Raw genomic sequence first — 21,471 nt, 5'->3', positions numbered from 1 at the left:
GGCGTACCTTAGGGTACTGCTAGTCAATTTTAGCCATTCTTGCATATCATCTATTCTGGATATTTAAGATGAGTTGTCCACTCCTGCAGCACTTGCCTCAAAATACTCTTTATGAATAAGTTTATTAGTGCTAATCAGTCGCCAGCACAGTCAGAATATAATAAGCTAATTACAGTACGAATGTATTGATTAGTTGATAGATAAACTTTTGATTAATTTAATTTTAAAGAAAGCACAAACGTATGGAATCTCTCTACCCACTTGTCTATCTGTTTCTTCAAAGCACTGAGAGAGTTGGAAGTACGGGAAACAAGGAAGGCATATGTTGGGATAAACATGACATTTAATTCTTTTAATCATTTTGCTTTAGTGATAATTAATTCGGATTAGTTTAATCAAACAAACAATAGTGGGAGTATTATATTATATAGTTAAAAGGACAAGTAAATCGTATATCCCACCTCAAAAGCATATGAGAAAAGGAATCTATACCATGCCATATGCGCATCTTCTTTCGCACTTAGTATTAAATCATTTTCTACTCTTCATTTTCCTATAAATGTATACATCTATTAAGATTATAAATAAACCCTAATTAACGACTGTGATTCTGACGCTACTTTCAAACTAGGGTTTGACATTAGTGCTTGGATTTGAATCCCTATAACGCATTTATTACAAATTTTGTCTTGAATCCTATATTAAGACGAGAGTAAACCAGCCTAAGCAAACTTTATCCATATACCTATATACATTTTAAACGATCTATACATTACACATGCATTAAACTAACTTAAATTAGCAGCATATCTACCCACTTAAAGCTTATATAAGACCACAAATATCGCTTATTGGTTAAGACTCAATAGAATACAAATTCAAGCTGGTGTACGTAGTTCTGCCTTTTTGAGTGCTTCTCTTATGTTTATATATATATCCGACTTAAGTTTTGGTGTGACAGTGATGCAGAAAGCATGTCGTTATCCAATGTGATTAGATTAACGATTAACATAGTTATATGCAGGTTATATCAAACATATATAAGAATGGGCTGGATTTTTTTAACTAGTTTCAACTTTAAAGGTATTTCCATACATTTTTAAACAACTGCTATATTATAATAAAAGGAAACTTTTGCAATCAAACGATGGAATAGCAGGAGCCAGGAGATCTATTTTCACCGAACATACCTTCTTTTAGATATTTTGGATATAGCAAGGCAACCGGGTTGATTTCCAAAAGGAAAAGAAGATATGTAAACACTCTTTTACATTCATTCTGTATTCTATGCATGCTAGTCAGGTAATGAAATTTTCAGTTTTTAACTACAGGCAAAATTATAAGATACTCCCCCTGTTTCATTCTAGTTTTTTTTGTTACACAAAAAATATAGTTTTATTATTTCAATAGAAATTATACTTATTTTCAGCTGAAAATTAACCGCAAACTGCATTGGTTTTATAAATAATTTTATTTATCTTAAATATTATTGGTCATAAATATGTAATTAATAATAATCTACATATATTTTTGTTACTTTTTTAATTTGTGCGAAAAGTGCCAAAATGACATTTATTCAGAAACGGAGTAATAAATAAATCATTTTCATTTTTTTGTTCCGATCAATATTATCCAATTCAATTATGGTGGAAAAGGAAATAAGAGAACCAAATGTAAGACGATAAGTCAAAGATGGAATCTGAAGGGAAGAGAGGCCCGGAGAAGAAAGGAAGGTAAGAGGACACGTGGCAGAAAGAGAAGCGTGGTTTAAAGAATAAGGAGTACCGGGAAACGACACGTAATCCAAATAGAAAGCATGCCCATGTGACCTCTTAACTTTACATCCCTCATTTGCTTGCGTGGAACTTGTCTTTGTCACCCACTTTCCTTCTTTCGTCATATTTTTTTTTTTAAGTATTAGTAGTTATATTGATTTTGTGCAAATGGGAAACACGTAACAAAAACCAAAACTCGACTCCTTTCCTAAAACTATTATTAATCTTCCCATAAACGAGCTTAAAGTAGTTGCAACTCTCTAGTTATATCCTCTTATATTACCTCCTTTGTAAAAGCCATACCATATCATTTATGATGTACATGTACCATGTGCTTCCACATACAACAAACACTGTTCTTTCACGAAACTAAGTTTTGGTTATCCAAGATTAAACACGTTTGAGTTGAAGTCTAAATCAACAACTAAAGGCATCAAATACAAGAATGCGACGTTATACCTTATAAGAGACAGAATGATGGCCCGACAGTGCACACCATTTCTATAAATATTTGTGCGTCTGGGAGATAAAGCTTTATATGTGAGTTGTATGATGTGTCTTCCTTCAATTGCGAGAAAAGCTACGAGGGGGCATACAACTAAAAGAAGCTTTATCGGTTTCATGTTCTAATTGGATGAATGAAATTCAACTTATTTTACCTGATAAAACTGTATTCCTAACATTGAAGACGAGATGGTTATAAAGATATTGAGACAAACTCTTTTTTTTTTTGTATATAATCTTTTTTTTTGAATGAATGTAATTTTATTTAAGCAAAAAAACATGTTTATATCTATGTGCTTCTATCTAAACTTTTCTGAAACTGAAATCTAGAACAAATTTTTTTTGACTAAAAATATGCTCCTTGCCCCAATCCACACCCTAAGTCTTTCCATTAGGTTTTGCACCCCCATCTCCTTAAGAACACTCAGTTTGTTTCTGACATCTTTCTCAATGTATTTACCCAATATCTTTTCATCCTTAGACCATCCTTATCGCTAGCGCTTAATGAGGGTGCTTAACATTAATGACAATTAAAGGAAAATCAAAAATAGAAAAAAGCAGAAGCGACGGTCCCTAATTAAGCCCGAGAAGCAACGTTTTCTCTTGGACAGGTGTCAGCAAAAGAGAGGGTTGAGGTTCGGTTACGCGTTGAACGCGATCAAAGTTGGCTTTTGGTCTCTCTCTCTCTCTCTCTCGAATCCTCTCATCTACGAAAGGCGAATTGTATCCATCGCGGTGGCTCTGGTCTCGGCGGCGAGGTGTCCGTCGGTGGCTCGCGTCGGCGATCTCTCTCTCAGTGGTTGATATCTTGCATATTTACATGGTTTTAACCATCATTTCTTGTACATAATGATCATGTAGATTAGGAATTAGGCATCTTTAGGGTCCATTTTGCATACATGAGTCTTTATTAGAGGCTAGAGTGTGCTATGGAGTTCTTGGAGGTGTTTAGAAACATTTATGATGAAAAAGGGTGAAAGATGATCATGGATGGAGGTCTTAAAGATCTCTTCTGTTGCTAATATTTTGGGAAGACATAGTAAATTGAGTTAGCTTTCCAATGGAAGTGGTTTCAAGTCATTTGGATCTGTATTGGAGGAGTTATGATCGATTAACTGGAGGCATATCAACCCTGACGCGGGTTGGACCAACTCGGGTTCCCTTATCCGGGCGCGAGAAGAGGAAGATGGACGAGAGGGCCGATGCAGGTAGATGGACGTGGGTTAGCTTACCCGGGCGGCCTCACCAGAAGCTGGACGAGGAGCTGACGCGGGTTGGACGACGCGGGTTGCGACTGATGACTTCTACCCGAGTCGCGGGTTTTACTTTGGCGATTTTAGACATCTTTTAGGGTATTTTAGACTTTCTAAAGGAAACCATTAGGTTTTTCAAAGACATATAAATACTCTTGTAATCCCAAAGTTGGGACTTATCTTGTTTTCTATTTAATCAAAAGCCACTTTTGGGAAAAAGATCTAATCTTGATCATAATTTCTTATCTTTGCTTGATTATCTTGCTCTCTAATCATGTTTAACCTTGAATCATCCATAGTTTTGGGATTATTCATGTCTATTAGTGAGTAGACTAATCTTGGATTCATGGGCTAGGGTGATTAAGGGTGATTAGAGAAGATCTAGGGTGTTTAGTGTTAGATTTACTTGTTTCCTTGCTTGTTGAGGGTTCTCAATGCTATTTTAGTCTTGATCATACTAAAATAGATCTCTAGGCATTTTCTGCCCACAAGGTGTATGATGAAATGCCTGAACCAACTCTTCAATGCTTTTAGCTTGCTTTACCTAAGAGATTAGTTGCTAAAGAAGTTAAGATTGCTATTGGACTTGTTCTCCATGTTTGATTTAGTAACATTCAACCTAAGAGATTAGATGCTTGAGTTGCTTTACCAAAAGAACATTCATCTAGAGATAGAGCTTGTTTAGCTTAGTGTCTAGGCATAAGGAAAATGTTTGATTGATACCTTGCCACCCTTAGATTGGATCTACATCACCCGAGATCAAATGCCTAGCCCCATGAGTCCTTTTGCTTCAAATTGAGAAAGAAAGATCATTACTTTATTGCATTAGCTTATTAGTTCTTAGTTCATACCATCTTTAAAACCGGATCACACTTAGCTTAAGCATGAACTTGCATTCCCTTTGCTTTAGAATCACCTAGGATTGGTTCGACAATCTTTTATACTACATTGATTTGATCTTGGGCCCTTGAAAAGTCTTGCTTCAAATTGGCGCCGTTGCCAAATTCTAAGTTGATTGTGACATTGGAATTTAGTCATTTGCTTGAGACTAAGTCAATTTTTATTTAATTGTGTTATTACTTCTCTTTGTTCTTCTCCCTTTGCATTTCAGGTGTATGAACACAAGGAACAAAGGTCCAACAAACCTAGTTCCAAGAGTTGAAGACATTAAATCACTTGAGAGGGAGATTGCAAGACAGAGAAGAGAAGTAGAGCAACAGGCTCGCTTGCAAAGGTTGGAGTTTGAAATGGAGAATTTGCCTCAAGATGGTGATGCCCTAGGGGGCATTGATCCAAGAGTTGGTCATTTTAGACCACATCATCCACAGCGCCAAGCTAGAGCCATTGGAGCCTATGATCAACCTTACATTCATGGTCATAGGTTGGGAATCAGAGCACCAGCTGTGGAGAACAACAACTTTGAGATCAAGTCAGAGCAGCTTAACACCATAGAGAACAACAAGTATCATGACCTTGCTGCTGAAGACCCTTTTGATCACTTGTACAAGTTTGATAAATATTGTGGCTTGTCCAAGACCAATGGTGTTTCTGAAGATGCCTTCAAGCTTAAGCTGTTCCCCTTTTCTTTGGGAGACAAAGCACACCAATGGGAGAAGACTCTTCCAAGTGACTCTATCACAACTTGGAATGAGTGCAAGAGAGCTTTCCTAGAGAAGTTCTTCTCTATCTCAAGGACAGCCAAGATCAGGAATGAGATCTCTAGCTTTTAGCAGAAGAACCTAGAGGGCTTTAGTGAAGCTTGGGAGAGGTTCAAGGGCTATTGGTCTCAATGCCCACATCATGGCTTCACCAAGGAGAGTTTGCTCAGTACATTTTTCAGAGGTGCTCTTCCAGAGTTCAGGAGCAGATTAGACACAGTCAGCAATGGTTTCTTCTTGGTTAAAACTGAAGAGGATGCACAGGAGTTGGTGGAGAACATGGCTAAGAGTGACTCAGTCTACAGTGAGGAGTATGATAGAAGCAACAAAGGTGATGATCAGCACACCAGGAAAGAGCTGAAGTCTCTCCAAGCCAAGTTGGATCTACTTCTTGCAGAAAAGGCCAAGCAGGAGAAGATGAACTTTGTTGGTGACCAGAAACAAGAGGCACCTCCAGTGATCAATGAGGTTGATGGTTTAGAAGGCCAAGAGGAGCTGTGCTTCATCAATGCTAATGGCACATGGTACAATAAAGAGTCCAACTTTCAGTACCAAAACAACTACCAGCACAGGCCACTTTACAATAATCAGCAAGGAGGTTACCAAGCCAACCAGTCTCCCCAGACTCAAGGAAGCTCTTCTCAAGCTCAAGCTCCAGATTCAAGTGTGGATTCTATGTTCAAGCAACTCTTGTAATTTCAGGCCAGAAATGAGAAGACCATGATTTATGAATTCAAGAACATCCATGCAAAGATTGATGGGAACTATTCTGACCTCAACAACAAGTACATGCAACTTGCCTATCATCTCAAGGCTTTGGAGAGTCAAGTTGCTTATATGCCTTCATCCTCCAAGCAGCCAATGGGGTCTCTACCAGGGAAACCAGAAAAGAACCCCAAGGATTCTTGTAATGTTGTCTTCTCCACTACTTCTCCAGAGATTGAGCTGAGTGATCATGAGAAAGAGGAGGATGAGATTGAAAGACTGGTATTTGGAACTGAGTTTGGGGAAGTTGAGAGATTTGTTGTGGCCACAGCTGAAGCACAGATTGTGAAGGACGCTGCCAGGAAGGTTGAAGCAACGAATCTGCAAAGAGCTGAGCACAAGGCTGAGAAACAAGTTGAGAAGAGAGCTGACAACAAGCTGAAAAAGGTTAAGCTAGAGGAAGCCACTGAGGTTGAGCTATCACCCTATGATACGCTTCCTTTCCCCCAAAGAGTTCTCACCAAAGCTCAGAAGAAGGTGCTCTCCAAGTTCAGGAAAGATCTTAGTGATGTTGGGGTCAGGCTTCTACAAATCTCGGGTATGCGTGAAGCTCATGTCCAGATGATGCTCATCAACGACATTCTAGACCACCAAGCTGAAGTGGCCGAGCTTTTGGACATCTCCATTACGAAGATTGATCCACCAATCCCTCCAAAGTCCCTCCCTAAGCTTGAGTCTCAAGGGATGGTCACCTTGCCTTGCTACCTTGGTAAGCTCACTTTTGATGATGCTCTTGTTGATTCTGGTGCAAGTGTGAATGTGATCTCAATGGAGATAATGAAAAGTCTAGGGATGGAGAGCATGGAGCCAAACACATCTTCCCTACAGTTTGGAGATTCCTCTTCTACAACTCCTATTGGTCTCATCAAGGACTTCCGTTTGAAGATTGGAGCATGCACAATTCCTATAGACCTCACTGTTCTTAAGATGGCAACTGAGAAGAGAGTCCCCTTGATCCTTGGCACTCCATTCCTTACAACAGTAGGAGCTTGCATAGACTTTGCCAACAAGGAGGTCACACTCGTAAATGTGAACAAAGATGTCTCCTATCCACTACAATCACCAAAGATGATTGCTGAGTATTGTGGAACAATCACTTGTGGAGCATCCTCCATTGAGAAGACCAAGGCTGAAGGGGTTGGTATTAAGAAAGAAGGTCTTGCTGGAGAGTCCTCTAAAGAGCTGTGTGATGAGCACTTGGAAAGTGCTACAAAGGAGGAGGTGAGTAGAGCCACAAAGGCTGCTCATGGCAAAAAGAAGATGATGAAAGAACATCACCCTCCACCTCTTGATATAATGCCACACACTTTTACTCTTCACCCAATGAAGTTCAAGGATGGAGCTATTGAGTACAAGATCAAATGCAAGGGAAAGTCTACACCATTCTCAAGTGCAAAGGCCATCATCACTTCACAGCTCCAAGATGATCCAATCAAGCTTCAAGAGCTTCTCTCTCAAGTCCTCACCATCACTCTTGAAGGTGGGAAAGATCCTCCTCTTCATTAGCCAATTGGAAGGAAAGTGAAGCTAGAGACTTAAAACAAGCTCACTTGGGAGGAAATCCCATGGTATCCTTTGTATATATCTTTATATATCTTTTTCTTGCTTTAGTGTGTTTGAATAAGCTTAGGGACAAGTTTGGGGGAATTCTAAAAAATTCCCAAAGGTCATGTCGAAAATTCCAAGGTGACAGCAAGTCCTCCCTCCTCATTTCTCTTCTCTTATGACAGCCAACTTCAAGTAAGTGCATTCTACCTTTGTAAATACTTAGTTATCATGTTTATGTATTTTCCTTAGATCTCTCCTTTGAGCTTATTCTCACACAAGGGACTGTGTGAAGTAAGTTTGGGGGAGAGTCTACTATCTCAGATTGTGTTTTGTTTTGTCTACTTGTCATTAAGTCTCATGCATTGCATTGTGAATAATTATTTGCATAGAAAATCCACAAAAATTGAAAAATTTCGAAAATCACAAAAATAAGCATTTAGTTGCATCATTTGCATCTTTAGGATTGAGTCTAGAAGCATTTAGATTGCATTCATGCATTGTGAGAAACCTTGTAAAGAACACATGTCTAGAACTCAATTTGACATCCTAGCTACACATATCAAGTAGCTTAAGCATCTTTTGAAAACATTTGTAAGCTTCGAGCCTTGAAAACTCTTCTTGAAACTTGTTTGCTTGCTTGATATTGGCATTGTTCTTAAAATCAGCTCCAAACTGAACTTGGCTTGAATGAACTTAATCTTTCTTGCATATGGGCACTTGCATACTTGATCATGGATCTCATACACTTTTGGGTTATCTTATTCCATTATACCAATCTTTGTTAACCCAAATGACACTCCATACCCTACAACCCTAACCATTCTTTGAGACCAAACATTGAATTGCATGAGTGAGGTCTCTTTTGATAGCTTGTCATGTGCAAAATCTTGAGAGTATTGGAGGCGACATAGATTTGTTCTCATCTATTGCTAGCAAAATGATCTAGCATTTGGGGATGGTGAGAGGGGTTTTATGTGTTCTAAACGTTAATATCTTGGGTTTGGAGAGTGAGAAAGATGAATAAAAGAGTGTCATTAGAAAAAAAACTCTAGGGAGAAAAGGAAAATATGAAGCTCTAGGTTAAGAAAAAGGAAAATATGAACCTTCCCCCTAAAAAATATCAAAAAAAAAAAGAAGAGAAAAAGAATCAAAGAGAAAGTGGGGAAGGAAATTAGAAAGAGTTAGAGTTAAATGTTGTAAAGAAAATGAATTAAAGTCCCTAGTTGGTTGAGTCAAAAGAAAAAGAGAGTTGTTCATTGGGCGAGTGATGTGAGTGGGTTTTATTTTGGTTTTGAGATGATGATAAAAGAGTAGAACTTGTAATCACTTAGGAAAATGGTAGAATGATGAGAATGAATCTATGTATGCATGAGTTGCTTCTAATCTAAGATAAATTTTGCATAATGATCAAGTTCCTTGTTCTTGAGTGATAACCACCTTGGAATAATAACATTTGAATCCTTCTTTTCATTCATATTAGACCATTGCTTACCTAGCCAAATGATTGAGATCATGTGTCCATTTGTGAGAATTCACCTTGTGTGTTTGTGTGTGAATCAATGTGAGAGCTGGTTGAAGGAACTTGTTAGTTGATGAGTATTGCAACTTGAGTAGAGACATAAGAGTATGGATAGGCATAGAGAAGCTCGAGTATAATAAGGGAGTTGCTCATGCTATTTTCTATGTTTTCTTTGGGATGTCATATTGAAGGCTAGAAAGTGTTTCTTTTGGCTAAGCTCCCATCTTTATATCTCTCCTTCTTGAGTTTTTGAAAAGTTTACTTGAGGACAAGTAAAGGACTAGTGTGGTGGAGTTGATATCTTGCATATTTACATGGTTTTAACCATCATTTCTTGTACATAATGATCATGTAGATTAGGAATTAGGCATCTTTAGGGTCCATTTTGCATACATGAGTCTTTATTAGAGGCTAGAGTGTGCGATGGAGTTCTTGGAGGTGTTTAGAGACATTTGTGGTGAAAAAGGGTGAAAGATGATCATGTATGGAGGTCTTAAAGATCTCTTATGTTGCTAATATTTTGGGAAGACATAGTAAATTGAGTTAGCTTTCCAATGGAAGTGATTTCAAGTCATTTGGATCTGTATTGGAGGAGTTATGATCGATTAACTGGAGGCATATCAACCCTGACGCGGGTTGGACCAACTCGGGTTCCCTTATCCGGGCGCGAGAAGAGGAAGATGGACGAGAGGGCCAATGCAGGTAGATGGACCCGGGTTAGCTTACCCGGGCGGCCTCACCAGAAGCTGGACGAGGAGCTGACGCGTGTTGGACGACGCGGGTTGCGACTGATGACTTCTACCCGAGTCGCGGGTTTTACTTTGGCGATTTTAGACATCTTTTAGGGTATTTTAGATTTTCTAAAGGAAACCATTAGGTTTTCCAAAGACATATAAATACTCTTGTAATCCCAAAGTTGGGACTTATCTTGTTTTCTATCTAATCAAAAGCCACTTTTGGGAAAAAGATCTAATCTTGATCATAATTTCTTATCTTTGCTTGATTATCTTGCTCTCTAATCATGTTTCACCTTGAATCATCCATGGTTTTGGGGTTATTCATGTCTATTAGTGAGTAGACTAATCTTGGATTCATGGGCTAGGGTGATTAAGGGTGATTAGAGAAGATATAGGGTGTTTAGTGTTAGATTTACTTGTTTCCTTGCTTGTTGGGGGTTCTCAATGCTATTTTAGTCTTGATCATACTAAAATAGATCTCTAGGCATTTCCTGCCCACAAAGTGTATGATAAAATGCTTGAACCAACTCTTCAATGCTTTTAGCTTGCTTTAACTAAGAGATTAGTTGCTAAAGGAGTTAAGATTGCTATTGGACTTGTTCTCCATGTTTGCTTTAGTAACATTCAACCTAAGAGATTAGATGCTTGAGTTGCTTTACCAAAAGAACATTCATCTAGAGATAGAGCTTGTTTAGCTTAGTGTCTAGGCATAAGGAAAGTGTTTGATTGATACCTTGCCACCCTTAGATTGGATCTACATCACCCGAGATCAAATGCCTAGCCCCATGAGTCCTCTTGCTTCAAATTGAGAAAGAAAGATCATTACTTTATTGCATTAGCTTATTGGTTCTTAGTTCATACCATCTTTAAAACCGGATCGCACTTAGCTTAAGCATGAACTTGCATTCCCTTTGCTTTAGAATCACCTAGGATTGGTTCGACAATCTTTTATACTACATTGATTTGATCTTGGACCCTTGAAAATTCTTGCATCAGTGGTTCTCCTCGGCGGCGACCTCTCTCTCTCTCGGTGGCTCTTGTCTAATCGAAAGGTAAGCAGCTTTTGTGTTCTTCGATTATGCATGTCTTAAGATTTATGCATGTTCCTGTTCTGATCGGTAGTTTTTCTATCTTATTTGTTGGTTCTAGTTTAATCTGTTGTACTTGTGCTGATTGATAGTATGCCTATTTTTCTTTCTTTCTTCGGTTCAATTCGGTCTATCAGTGGCGATGGAGCTCTCCTCGACGGCGATGGAGCTCTATCTCGGTGGCGACGAAGCTCTCTCTCGGTGGCGACGGAGCTCAAACAGTGGCTCTCCTCGAATCAAAAGGTAAAGTTTCTGTTTCGGTATTTGTTTGATTCGGTATTTTATGTCTTAAGATTGATGGAGCAATATGAATTGTTTGTAAGTTGGATGTTCTGTGATTTGATAAAATCGTTTTTGATATGTTCGCAATTTCCTTTTGTTTGTATGTTTCAATCCTTCAAATCGTTTCTTTCCTCTGTTTCTCAATCATGTGATTTGTTTCTGAGTGTTTCAAATATAAAGCAATGGTTGTTCCTCTGTTTTAAATCGTTTCTTTCCTCTGTCGAGTTGTTTGTTGTGTGTTTCTTATTAGTCATGACGCTGTTTCATGTTCTTCATGAATGTCTGCTTTGCTGCTTTTTGAATTCATTTAAAGCTTTATGGTTGAGTCGTTGGTAATAAATGGTTAGTGTTAGATTATTGTTGAACGAGTTAACAAATAGATGTTTAAGTGTGGTTATTGTGGTAGCTATATGTCTAGTCTCTATGGGTGTGATGAATGTGGTTATGAATGGTTTTGGTTTGATGCTTGCTGGTAGCTATATGTCGAGTCTCTACGGTTGGGTGTGATGAATGCGGTTATGAATGCTCTTTCGTTTCTCTCATTTCTCTCCTCTATTAAACTGAATCCTTTAACTCTTCCATCTATCAAACTCACATTCTTCCATCTCTCTTTTCTATCATCTCTCTTTTCCATCACTTGATTCAAATATGGAATATAATCCATATTTGTGGATTATAATCCATATTTGAATTTACATTTTGTTGATCTTCTTCAAAATCAACAAGATAGTGACATAGGTTTAGAATCTTCTCCCATTCCGTTGTCTGGCACGCAAGCTACACAAGGTTCAAACTTCCAGCAAGACACTCCTGTGGAGCGTAAAGAACGGAGGTCCTGGTCGCCTACAGATGATGTAGTCCTCATAAGCTCTTGGTTAAACACCAGCAAGGATGCTGTCGTTGGGAACGAGCAAAAGGCTGCGGCCTTCTGCAAGAGGATTGCAGACTACGTCGCTGCAAGTACGAAGCTTGCGGGCTGTGAGAAAAGAGACCTAATGCACTGCAAGCACCGGTGGCACAAGATCAATGATCAAGTCTGCAAATTCTGTGGAGCATATGAAGCTGCAGCAAAAGAGAAAACTAGCGGCCAAAATGAGAATGACATTCTCAAACAAGCTCACATCATCTTCTTCAACAACTATAAAAAAAAAATTCACCTTGGAGCATGCGTGGAAGGAGCTTCACCATGACCAGAAGTGGTGTGATCTATCTACCGGCAGAACCTCTAAAAAGAGAAAAGGTGAAGATGGTGCACAATCATCAACATCTCACGCAATTGGTGAAGCGGAAGAGGGAACGGCTCGGCCCCCTGGTGTTAAGGCAGCCAAGAGCCGTGGTAAGAAGCCAGTGGAGGGGAAGGGGTTTTGTGAGTTTGAGTGGGTGTGGAACGTTAAACAAGAAGATTTGAGTAGGAGAGAAAGGTTCACCAAGATGGGTCTACTTGACCGTCTACTTGCTAAAACAAAGCCACTCCCTGAGTACGAAGAATGTCTCAAGAAGAAACTCATTAATGAGCTGTTCTCCACTTAGTCTAGAGAATACGCTCATCTTTTTAACTGTCTTTGTTTTAGGTCTGTCGAGTTTCATATTCTCCTTTGTTGTCTGTCTCATGTTCTTCTTTGTTGTCTGTTTCATGTTCATGTTATGTTTCAGTAATGAGAATGATGAGTTGTTTGTTGTTTTGTTCGTGTTCTTAAGTTTATGTTTATGCATCTTCTTAAGTTTATGTTTTTGTTGTGGTTATTGATTTCATGTTTTTCTTTCAGGTGGAAATGGAGTCACGGCGTCTTGTACTTGTAGTCTTCTGTCACGGAGCAAACAGACGAGAACGAGTGGAGCAAGTCTTGTACTTGTAGTCTTGTGAGGAGTTTTGTAGTTTTGTGTCACACGTCTTATGTCAGTCTTGTTGTTTTGTATTGGTATGTCAAGAGGAGTTTTGTAGTTTTGTAGTTTTGTTGTTATGTGTCACAAGTCTTCTGTTTTCTTAGTTTTGTGTCACAAGTCTTGACTTGTGTATTTGTATATCACGAGTCTTGAATCTGAATTCATATTCTCTTTATAAAATAAGCTTGTGTAGACATGTTTTGATCGCACACACTTTCTCTCATCATTCTCCTAGTTTTTTCTCTCACCTTACCAAGATCAAAGTTTGATCACACACATAGTCTCATTTCTCATCATCGTTTGATCACACACACATATTATCCTTCTCACCTTACCAAGATAATCATTTGATCACACACACACTCTCATTTCTCATCATCGTTTGATCACACACACACATATTCTCCTTTGAAGCACAAATATGACATCTTCCTCTCAACCCAATAATGAAGGATCACAAGATGAAACATTTGATCAATATTTTGATCAATATTTTGATCAAACCTTTGAGAATTTTACCATTGGTGATCAACAAGAAGAAAGGAAAAAAAGAAAAAAAATGAGCTTATATCGAAAGAAATCGTGAAGAAGGCCATGTTCGTTTATGGAATGATTATTTCAGCGAAACTCCGACGTATCCCGACAATTTCTTCCGCCAACGTTTTCGAATGAACAGGAGATTGTTCATGCACATTGTTGATCGACTCTCCAACGAGGTTCAATACTTTCGCCAAAAAAAAAGATGGGCTCGTACGGCTTAGTCTCTCTCCCCTCCAAAAGTGTACTGCATCCATTCGAATTTTGGCATATGGTTCTGCGGCTGATACAGTCGACGAATACCTCCGGCTCGGTGAAACTACAACTCGAATATGTTTGGAAAATTTTGTGGAAGGAATAATATATTTATTCAGCGATGAGTACCTAAGAAGACCAACACTGGCAGATCTTCAACGTCTACTTCAAATAGGAGAGCATCGTGGATTTCTCGGGATGATAGGAAGCATCGATTGTATGCATTGGGAGTGGAAGAATTGTCCCACCGCTTGGAAAGGGCAATATACTCGTGGTTCGGATAAACCAATTATCATTTTAGAGGCGGTTGCTTCATATGATCTCTGGATATGGCACGCGTTTTTTGGACCTCCAGGTACATTAAATGATATCAATGTTCTTGATCGTTCACCTATTTTTGATGACATAATAAACGGTCAAGGTCCGCAAGTGACTTACTTTGTCAATGGACGAGAGTATCATATGACATACTATCTCACCGATGGTATTTATCCGAAATGGGCAATCTTTATTCAATATATTCCAATACCACGAGGGCCGAAAGCTGTTTTATTTGCTAAACATCAAGAAGCTGTCCGAAAAGACGTCGAACGTGCTTTTGGAGTATTGCAAGCTTGTTTTGCTATTGTTAAAAATTCAACACTTTTTGGGATAAAGTCAAAATTAGGAAGATTATGAGAGCATGTGTCATACTCCAAAATATGATCGTAGAAGACGAGCGACATGGATACACTCAATATGATGTTTCAGAGTTCATCCAAGGAGAAGAAAACGGAAGTTCACATGTCGATCTCGATTTTGATAGAGATATCCCTACAAATATCGCCAATATGATGGGTGTTCGAACAAGAATTCGTGATAGAACAATGCATGAACAACTGAAAAATGATTTGGTTGAACATGTATGGTATAGATTTGGGGGTGATGAAGACAACAACTAAACTCCGATACTTCTTTCGAATGTATTTCGTTTATTTTACTAATCTTTGGTTTCATGTTTTTATTTAAAAAATCTATGTTTAAAATGTTATCTTTTATTATGTTTTATGTAATAAAAAAATTAATTTTAATAAAAAATGTTTAAATTTTTTAAGCATCCTAAAATAAGAAACTTGCAATGAAGGAGAAAAAATGTCAAGTTGCTTAGCTAAGTCTCTTACCCAAATTATCTCATTAAATACTATTATAATATAATTAAGTAACCCATTATGAGTTGGTAGGATAATGATGCTCTTAGGAACTTCTTCATGTCTCCTAGAATTTCTCTCTCTCCATATACTGTGCACAATAGCTTGTAAAAGCCTATTACAGTCAATGTATATAATCTTAAATTGAGTGCAATCCACTTGGTCAAACTAACATTCTTAGAGCATGATTATTGAGAGTTTCTTAGCGTGTGGTTCTTATCGGAATATAAGAAACTGTCTCTTAACTTTTAACAAAAAAAACTAAAAATCGGCTCTTAGATAAGAGTTTTAAAAGACGGTTCTTAGCTTTTTTAGTTAAAAGTTAAGTGACGGGTTCTTATATTCCGCTAAGAACATGATCTTAAAAACTTTTCAATAATCATGTTCTTACTCGCTTAAAATAAAATACAGAGTTACGTTTTTGACACTTCGGTTTATCTCTCTTGTGTTTTTGTGTTGTTAACCTGCAACGAAAGTACAGTAGACAAGTTGAATTTTATCCTGTCCCCATTTGGAGACCACGTGAAACTCACGTGCATAGCCGTCGCTCAGTGTCGGGATACATCTTACTTTTCTCTCTTTGGACTATTTATTTCTTCCTAATTATATACCTTCCTATGATTCCTGTTAGTTTCCCAGTTCCTACCGCATTACACACCTACGAAAGCACACTATAACCTTTATTCTATTTTCTACCAAGTGCCCGTTTTTATATAATGAAAGTGTACACTACTATTTCTTTTATATTTAACAACATGTACTATTTAAAACCTCCAATCATGTCAATTATGTATATATATATTCATAGCATATTTACTTTACAACGGATTCGGGGTTGAAAGTTGAAACCCTAAAAACAGGCTCAAAGCGTGTTAAAAGCTACATTTTTTTTTCTTTGGTGAACAAGTTAAAAGCCACAATTCGCAACATACTTTGTATTGGCTTAGTTTTGCGTACTCCCCTTTATATGTATGTCTCATTTCTTTCAACATACTTTGAGATTAACTTACAATATATGACCGTAGGTTCACCTATCAACGTCGATCGATCATATATACATAAGTCGTTTTGTTTAAGTGAATCTTATTAGTGGGTTTCTATCTTTTGAGGTTACATGATTTCTATGGTTCTTTTTCCTTTTCGGTGTTATCGTTCAAGGCAGAAAAAATTAACTTGATAAAAAGAGGAGTTCTTGATGTTTGTACAACGCAAAGGAGGTCACGTTGAGTTTTTTTTTTTTTTTTTTTTTTTTTTTTTGGCTCAAATCACGTTGAGTTAATCGCACGATGGAATATTACAACACTATTGATTAAGAAAAAATGTCAGATTTTCAAATATAAATAAAATTCTGGAAGATTCGTGGTTATAGGCTAGTCACTAGACTAATGTAAAATAATAATCAATAGGGAAAACGGAAAAGGGAGGAGCACATTGCTTTTCAATTAAAGGAAATGAGTGGTCTCGAGCTCCGAAAACAAATTTAAAAACCCTATAAAATTGACTAATTAACAGAATAAACTAAAACAACCAAAGACAAAGACAGATTGTATATACAAGTCTATACTACATTTGTAGACAAAACAAAATAAATTAAACAAAACGTTAATATCCAGTAATTATCCACATACAATTGGATCACTTGCTTAATCCTGAGTTTAGTCGCCTTCGGGATCCACACCACGTCTCTTGTCCACGATAGTCGTCCACATCATTCAAGTGTTTTATTACTTTCATTAAATTGCAAATTATGATGATGAAATGCAGCAATCGTTTTAATTGTTCCCTCTAACATGAACCTTTAATTTTCTTCTCATGACGCAATAAAAAATTGAAATGATAATTAAATATTTGAAGACAGACACTTCTGAAAAATGCTTAAATGTATAAATGTATTATCCTCAATGACACACAACCAATCTACTGTTCTAACAAAAATAAACAAAAAAACAAAAGAGGGCGCATAAGTGTAAATAAAGGGAAAGAAAACCCAAGAATAATAAGGTCACGATCTTCCAGCTTATAAAAAGCATCTCATAGGACTCTCAACTTCACCAAAGTCATATCTTCTTGTACCACTCTCCTTCAAACATAGTCAGAGAAAAACAGCAACTCTTGTCTAAAAAATCAGAGAGAAAGAGAGAATGGATCAAAATGTGCTAGGGACTCAAGTGTACTCCTACATGACCCAAACCCATGGCCACTGCATCATCGTTAACCAGATCGATGGATCATCATCAGGCGAAGGATCAAAGCCGGTGAAGCGGCGGAGGAGGAGGAGGAGCAAAGGGTCGTCCGCCACGAGCGAAGATGACATGACGGCGATCGGAGTGATGATGAGGAAGAGGAAGTTAACCGATGAGCAAGTGAATATGCTCGAATTCAGCTTCGAGAACGAGCACAAGCTTGAGTCAGGGAGGAAAGAGAAGATCGCCGGAGAGTTGGGTCTTGACCCGAGACAGGTGGCTGTTTGGTTCCAGAACCGCCGTGCACGGTGGAAGAACAAGAAACTGGAGGAAGAGTACGCCAAACTCAAGAGCCAACACGACACCGTCGTCCTCGGCCAATGTCAGCTCGAATCTCAGGTATAATTTTAAAAAAATCTTTAACATTACAAAACACATAAACTCGATGTTTTTTTTGCCGAAATTTATGTTATGATTTTTTTTTAAAGGATGATTGATTTTTGCCATTTTCAGATATTCTTGAAATTACGTATGAAAATAGTGTTAATAACTATATGAATATCATATGTAGCTATTGGTTAATTAATATTGTTAAATATTTAGGCATATGCAAGTTTTAATCAAATCGAAATTTATTATAACCAGGTAAGAATATTTGAATCCGGTAGGCTTTAGATGTTAGGGGCCCCACAGAGGACATGAGTGGATAGTTCGTCATCTTTTTTCTTATCCAACGTTTAAGAAAACAACTCCGCCGTACAATCTAAGTTGGGCTCATGGTAGCCCATTTGGAATTCCCACTGAGTTAATGCCACGTATAAACCCTTTTCTGCATTTAGACTGACATGCTGAAAATATTCTCGTTTGATTTGATGCAAATTCATTACCATAATTATAGTATAGGATGGATAATGAAGATAATACTTTATTTGTGAGGCCAAAACTTTATTTGTGAGGCCAAAAAGAAAAACAAATGAGATTAATGGTGAAAATAAAATGTTTCTTGTCGATAATAAAAATTATGTTTTAGAGTATGTTGCCTAGGTAGGTCCGAGACTTTTATCCGAGATCCGGATTCGATCCGATATTCGATATGGCTTCGATCCGAAAATCTGGATATCCAGAAGGGTCAAATTCAGATCCGGATAGTAAAATATTGGATTCGTCAAAGCCGGATCCGGATCCAGATATCTTGATTTTTTAGTCTGGATATTCGGATCCTTAAATTTTATTAAGAACTATTTCAAAAATAATAATATCTATATATAAAAACTAACTTTATTTAATATATTTTTATTTTTATAATAGTATATGTAAATTTTGAAATATTATACATAGAAATAATTAAAAATATTATATATTTTTTTAAAAATTATTTTTAATATTTTATATATATTAATATTATTTATTTATTTATTTATTTTAAGGATCTAAATCCGTATCCGGATATTCGCTAGATATTACAATTTTTAGAAGGATATCTGACACCCGGATATCCGAGAACCACATATCTAGATAAAGATAGTAAAATTATGGATCCGCCGGATAAGGATCCGGATCCGGATACCTTAAAATTGTCTGGATACCCGATCCGTCTGAGGCCTAATGTTGCACACTCTTCTCTGAACTCAATGGCTGTCATTGATATTAAACATATGTTTTAATTTTTCAGGTATTAAAACTGTCGAAACAATTGAGTGAAGCTCAAAACGAAATTCGAAAACTTTCGGAACGACTTGCTCAAGAAACGTTAACAAACAGTCCGAGTTCACCTCGTTCTGTTGAAGCCAATGGTGCACCAATTGATTTCGAGTTTCCGCCGGATATTAATTACAACATCCCGTTTTACATGTCGGATAATAATTACTTGCAGAACGTGGAGTATTGGGATGGTTTGTATGTGTAATTTAGCAAGTAAAATATTTAGAGACTATGTATCGAAAATCATGTTTAAATTAACGTATTAATAGATGTTTGTCAACCTGTTGTAAATGCAGTGCTTAAAATATTTTATTTTAATATATAACTTTGTTGCTCTTCTTCCCTTTAGTCTCACATATATATAGACAGGGGCGAAGCCAGGCCTTGGATTATGGGGGCTTGTGCACCCATAATAATTATCTATAATACAAATTTCGTAACTGAAATCCTAAAAAATAAGCTAGTTCAGGTGGAAAATATTACTTGTGCACCCATAATAATCTGAGTTCAAACTCTTTTGATTTGTTTTTTCTGATTTATTATTAAAAGTGCACTCCGTAGAATTGTTGGCTAGATTCGCCCCTGTACATAGACTAGGCATTCTGATTCAAAATTAGTATATTTGCTAAAATACATCATTAATAGTTGATGACCATATAAAGTATATAGGGAACCTGATTTCCATTTTTATAGAAATTAGATAGACAAATAAATATATAGTTAGTAAATAGGTTTTATATCCAGCTGAAATAGAAACTCCAAATGAAATGTCTGGATACCCGATCCGTCTGAGGCCTAATGTTGCACACTCTTCTCTGAACTCAATGGTTGTCATTGATATTAAACATATGTTTTAATTTTCCAGGTATTAAAACTGTCGGAACAATTGAGTGAAGCTCAAAGCGAAATTCGAAAACTTTCGGCGCGACTTGCTCAAGAAACGTTAACAAACAGTCCGAGTTCACCTCGTTCTGTTGAAGCCAATGGTGCACCAATTGATTTCGAGTTTCCGCCGGATATTAATTACAACATCCCGTTTTACATGTCGGATAATAATTACTTGCAGAACATGGAGTATTGGGATGGTTTGTATGTGTAATTTTAGCAAGTAAAATATTTAGAGACTATGGATCGAAAATCATGTTTAAATTAACGTATAAATAGATGTTTGTCAACCTGTTGTAAATGCAGTGCTTAAAATATTTTATTTTAATATATAACTTTGTTGCTCCTCTTCCCTTTAGTCTCACATATATATAGACAGGGGCGAAGCCAGGCCTTTGATTATGGGGGCCTGTGCACCCAATAATTATCTATAATACAAATTTCGTAACTGAAATCCTAAAAAATAAGCTAGTTCAGGTGGAAAATATTACTTGTGCACCCATAATAATCTGAGTTCAAACTCTTTTGATTTATTTTTTCTGTTTTATTATTAAAAGTGCATCCCGTAGAATTGTTGGCTAGATTCGCCCCTGTATATAGACTAGGCATTCTGATTCAAAATTAGTATATTTGCTAAAATACATCATTAGTAGTTAATAACCATATAAAGTATATAGGGAACCTGATTTCCATTTTTATAGAAATTAGATAGACAAATAAATATATAGTTACTAAATAGGTTTTATATCCAGCTGAAATAGAAACTCCAAATGAAATGTCAGGATACCTGATCCGTCTGAGGCCTAATGTTGCACACTCTTCTCTGAACTCAATGGTTGTCATTGATATTAAACATATGTTTTAATTTTTCAGGTATTAAAACTGTCGGAACAATTGAGTGAAGCTCAAAACGAAATTCGAAAACTTTCGGAGCGACTTGCTCAAGAAACGTTAACAAACAGTCCGAGTTCACCTCGTTCTGCTGAAGCCAATGGTGCACCAATTGATTTCGAGTTTCCGCCGGATATTAATTACAACATCCCGTTTTACATGTCGGATAATAATTACTTGCAGAACATTGAGTATTGGGATGGTTTGTATGTGTAATTTTAGCAAGTAAAATATTTAGAGACTATGGATCGAAAATCATGTTTAAATTAACGTATAAATAGATGTTTGTCAACCTGTTGTAAATGCAGTGCTTAAAATATTTTATTTTAATATATATAATTTTGTTGCTCCTCTTCCCTTTAGTCTCACATATATATAGACAGGGGCGAAGCCAGGCCTTGGATTATGGGGGCCTGTGCATCTATAATAATTATCTATAATACAAATTTCGTAACTGAAATCCTAAAAAATAAGCTAGTTCAGGTGGAAAATATTACTTGTGCACCCATAATAATCTGAGTTCAAACTCTTTTGATTTGTTTTTTCTGTTTTATTATTAAAAGTGCATCCCGTAGAATTGTTGGCTAGATTCGCCCCTGTATATAGACTAGGCATTCTGATTCAAAATTAGTATATTTGCTAAAATATATCATTAGTAGTTAATGACCATATAAAGTATATAGGGAACCTCATTTCCATTTTTATAGAAAGTAGATAGACAAATAAATATATAGTTACTAAATAGGTTTTATATCCATCTGAAATAGAAACTCCAAATGAAATGCCAGGATACTCGATCCGTCTGAGGCCTAATGTTGC

At 36.9% G+C, this 21,471-nt stretch overlaps 2 protein-coding genes and 1 non-coding gene across 4 annotated transcripts; 2 read left to right on the top strand and 1 right to left on the bottom strand.

The window, feature by feature from the left end:
* Positions 1–5,232: 5,232 nt before the first annotated feature.
* On the bottom strand, positions 5,233–5,339 carry LOC125590731. Its single transcript, XR_007326735.1, has one exon. It is a non-coding gene; the product is annotated as a small nucleolar RNA R71 (small nucleolar RNA).
* A 571-nt stretch (positions 5,340–5,910) lies between these two features.
* On the top strand, positions 5,911–7,461 carry LOC125590542. Its single transcript, XM_048764140.1, has 2 exons — positions 5,911–6,664; positions 6,746–7,461. Exons 1-2 carry the CDS (start codon positions 5,911–5,913, stop codon positions 7,459–7,461), a joined length of 1,470 nt encoding a protein of 489 aa, XP_048620097.1.
* Positions 7,462–16,294: 8,833 nt separating this feature from the next.
* LOC106392405 (homeobox-leucine zipper protein ATHB-53) lies at positions 16,295–20,109 on the top strand. Of its 2 annotated transcripts, none has more exons than XM_048762512.1 (2): positions 16,295–17,574; positions 19,742–20,109. In XM_048762512.1, exons 1-2 carry the CDS (start codon positions 17,134–17,136, stop codon positions 19,973–19,975), a joined length of 675 nt encoding a protein of 224 aa, XP_048618469.1. In that variant the 5' UTR covers positions 16,295–17,133; the 3' UTR covers positions 19,976–20,109. The 2 variants fall into 2 exon arrangements, with proteins under 2 accessions (XP_048618469.1, XP_013688678.1); XM_013833224.3 differs by lacking the exon at positions 19,742–20,109 and adding an exon at positions 18,848–19,215 and having other exon boundaries at positions 16,321–17,574.
* The last annotated feature ends 1,362 nt before the right edge of the window (positions 20,110–21,471 follow it).

This window comes from Brassica napus, chromosome C7 (assembly GCF_020379485.1).
Source record: "Brassica napus cultivar Da-Ae chromosome C7, Da-Ae, whole genome shotgun sequence".
Classification (NCBI taxonomy): Eukaryota; Viridiplantae; Streptophyta; class Magnoliopsida; order Brassicales; family Brassicaceae; genus Brassica; species Brassica napus.
The sequence above is the reverse complement of the archived record's forward strand: the minus strand, read 5'-3'. Positions and strand labels throughout refer to the sequence as shown.

What these genes read in the sequence shown, in the direction of transcription:
- LOC125590542 (XM_048764140.1), top strand. Translation starts at nt 5,911, where the DNA reads ATGATTTATGAATTCAAGAACATCCATGCAAAGATTGATGGGAACTAT. An exon ending in CACCTTGCCTTGCTACCTTG is followed by an intron (nt 6,665 to 6,745) that starts GTAAGCTCACTT and finishes TGAAAAGTCTAG; the next exon opens with GGATGGAGAGCATGGAGCCA.
- LOC106392405 (XM_048762512.1), top strand. Translation starts at nt 17,134, where the DNA reads ATGGATCAAAATGTGCTAGGGACTCAAGTGTACTCCTACATGACCCAA. An exon ending in AATGTCAGCTCGAATCTCAG is followed by an intron (nt 17,575 to 19,741) that starts GTATAATTTTAA and finishes TTAATTTTCCAG; the next exon opens with GTATTAAAACTGTCGGAACA.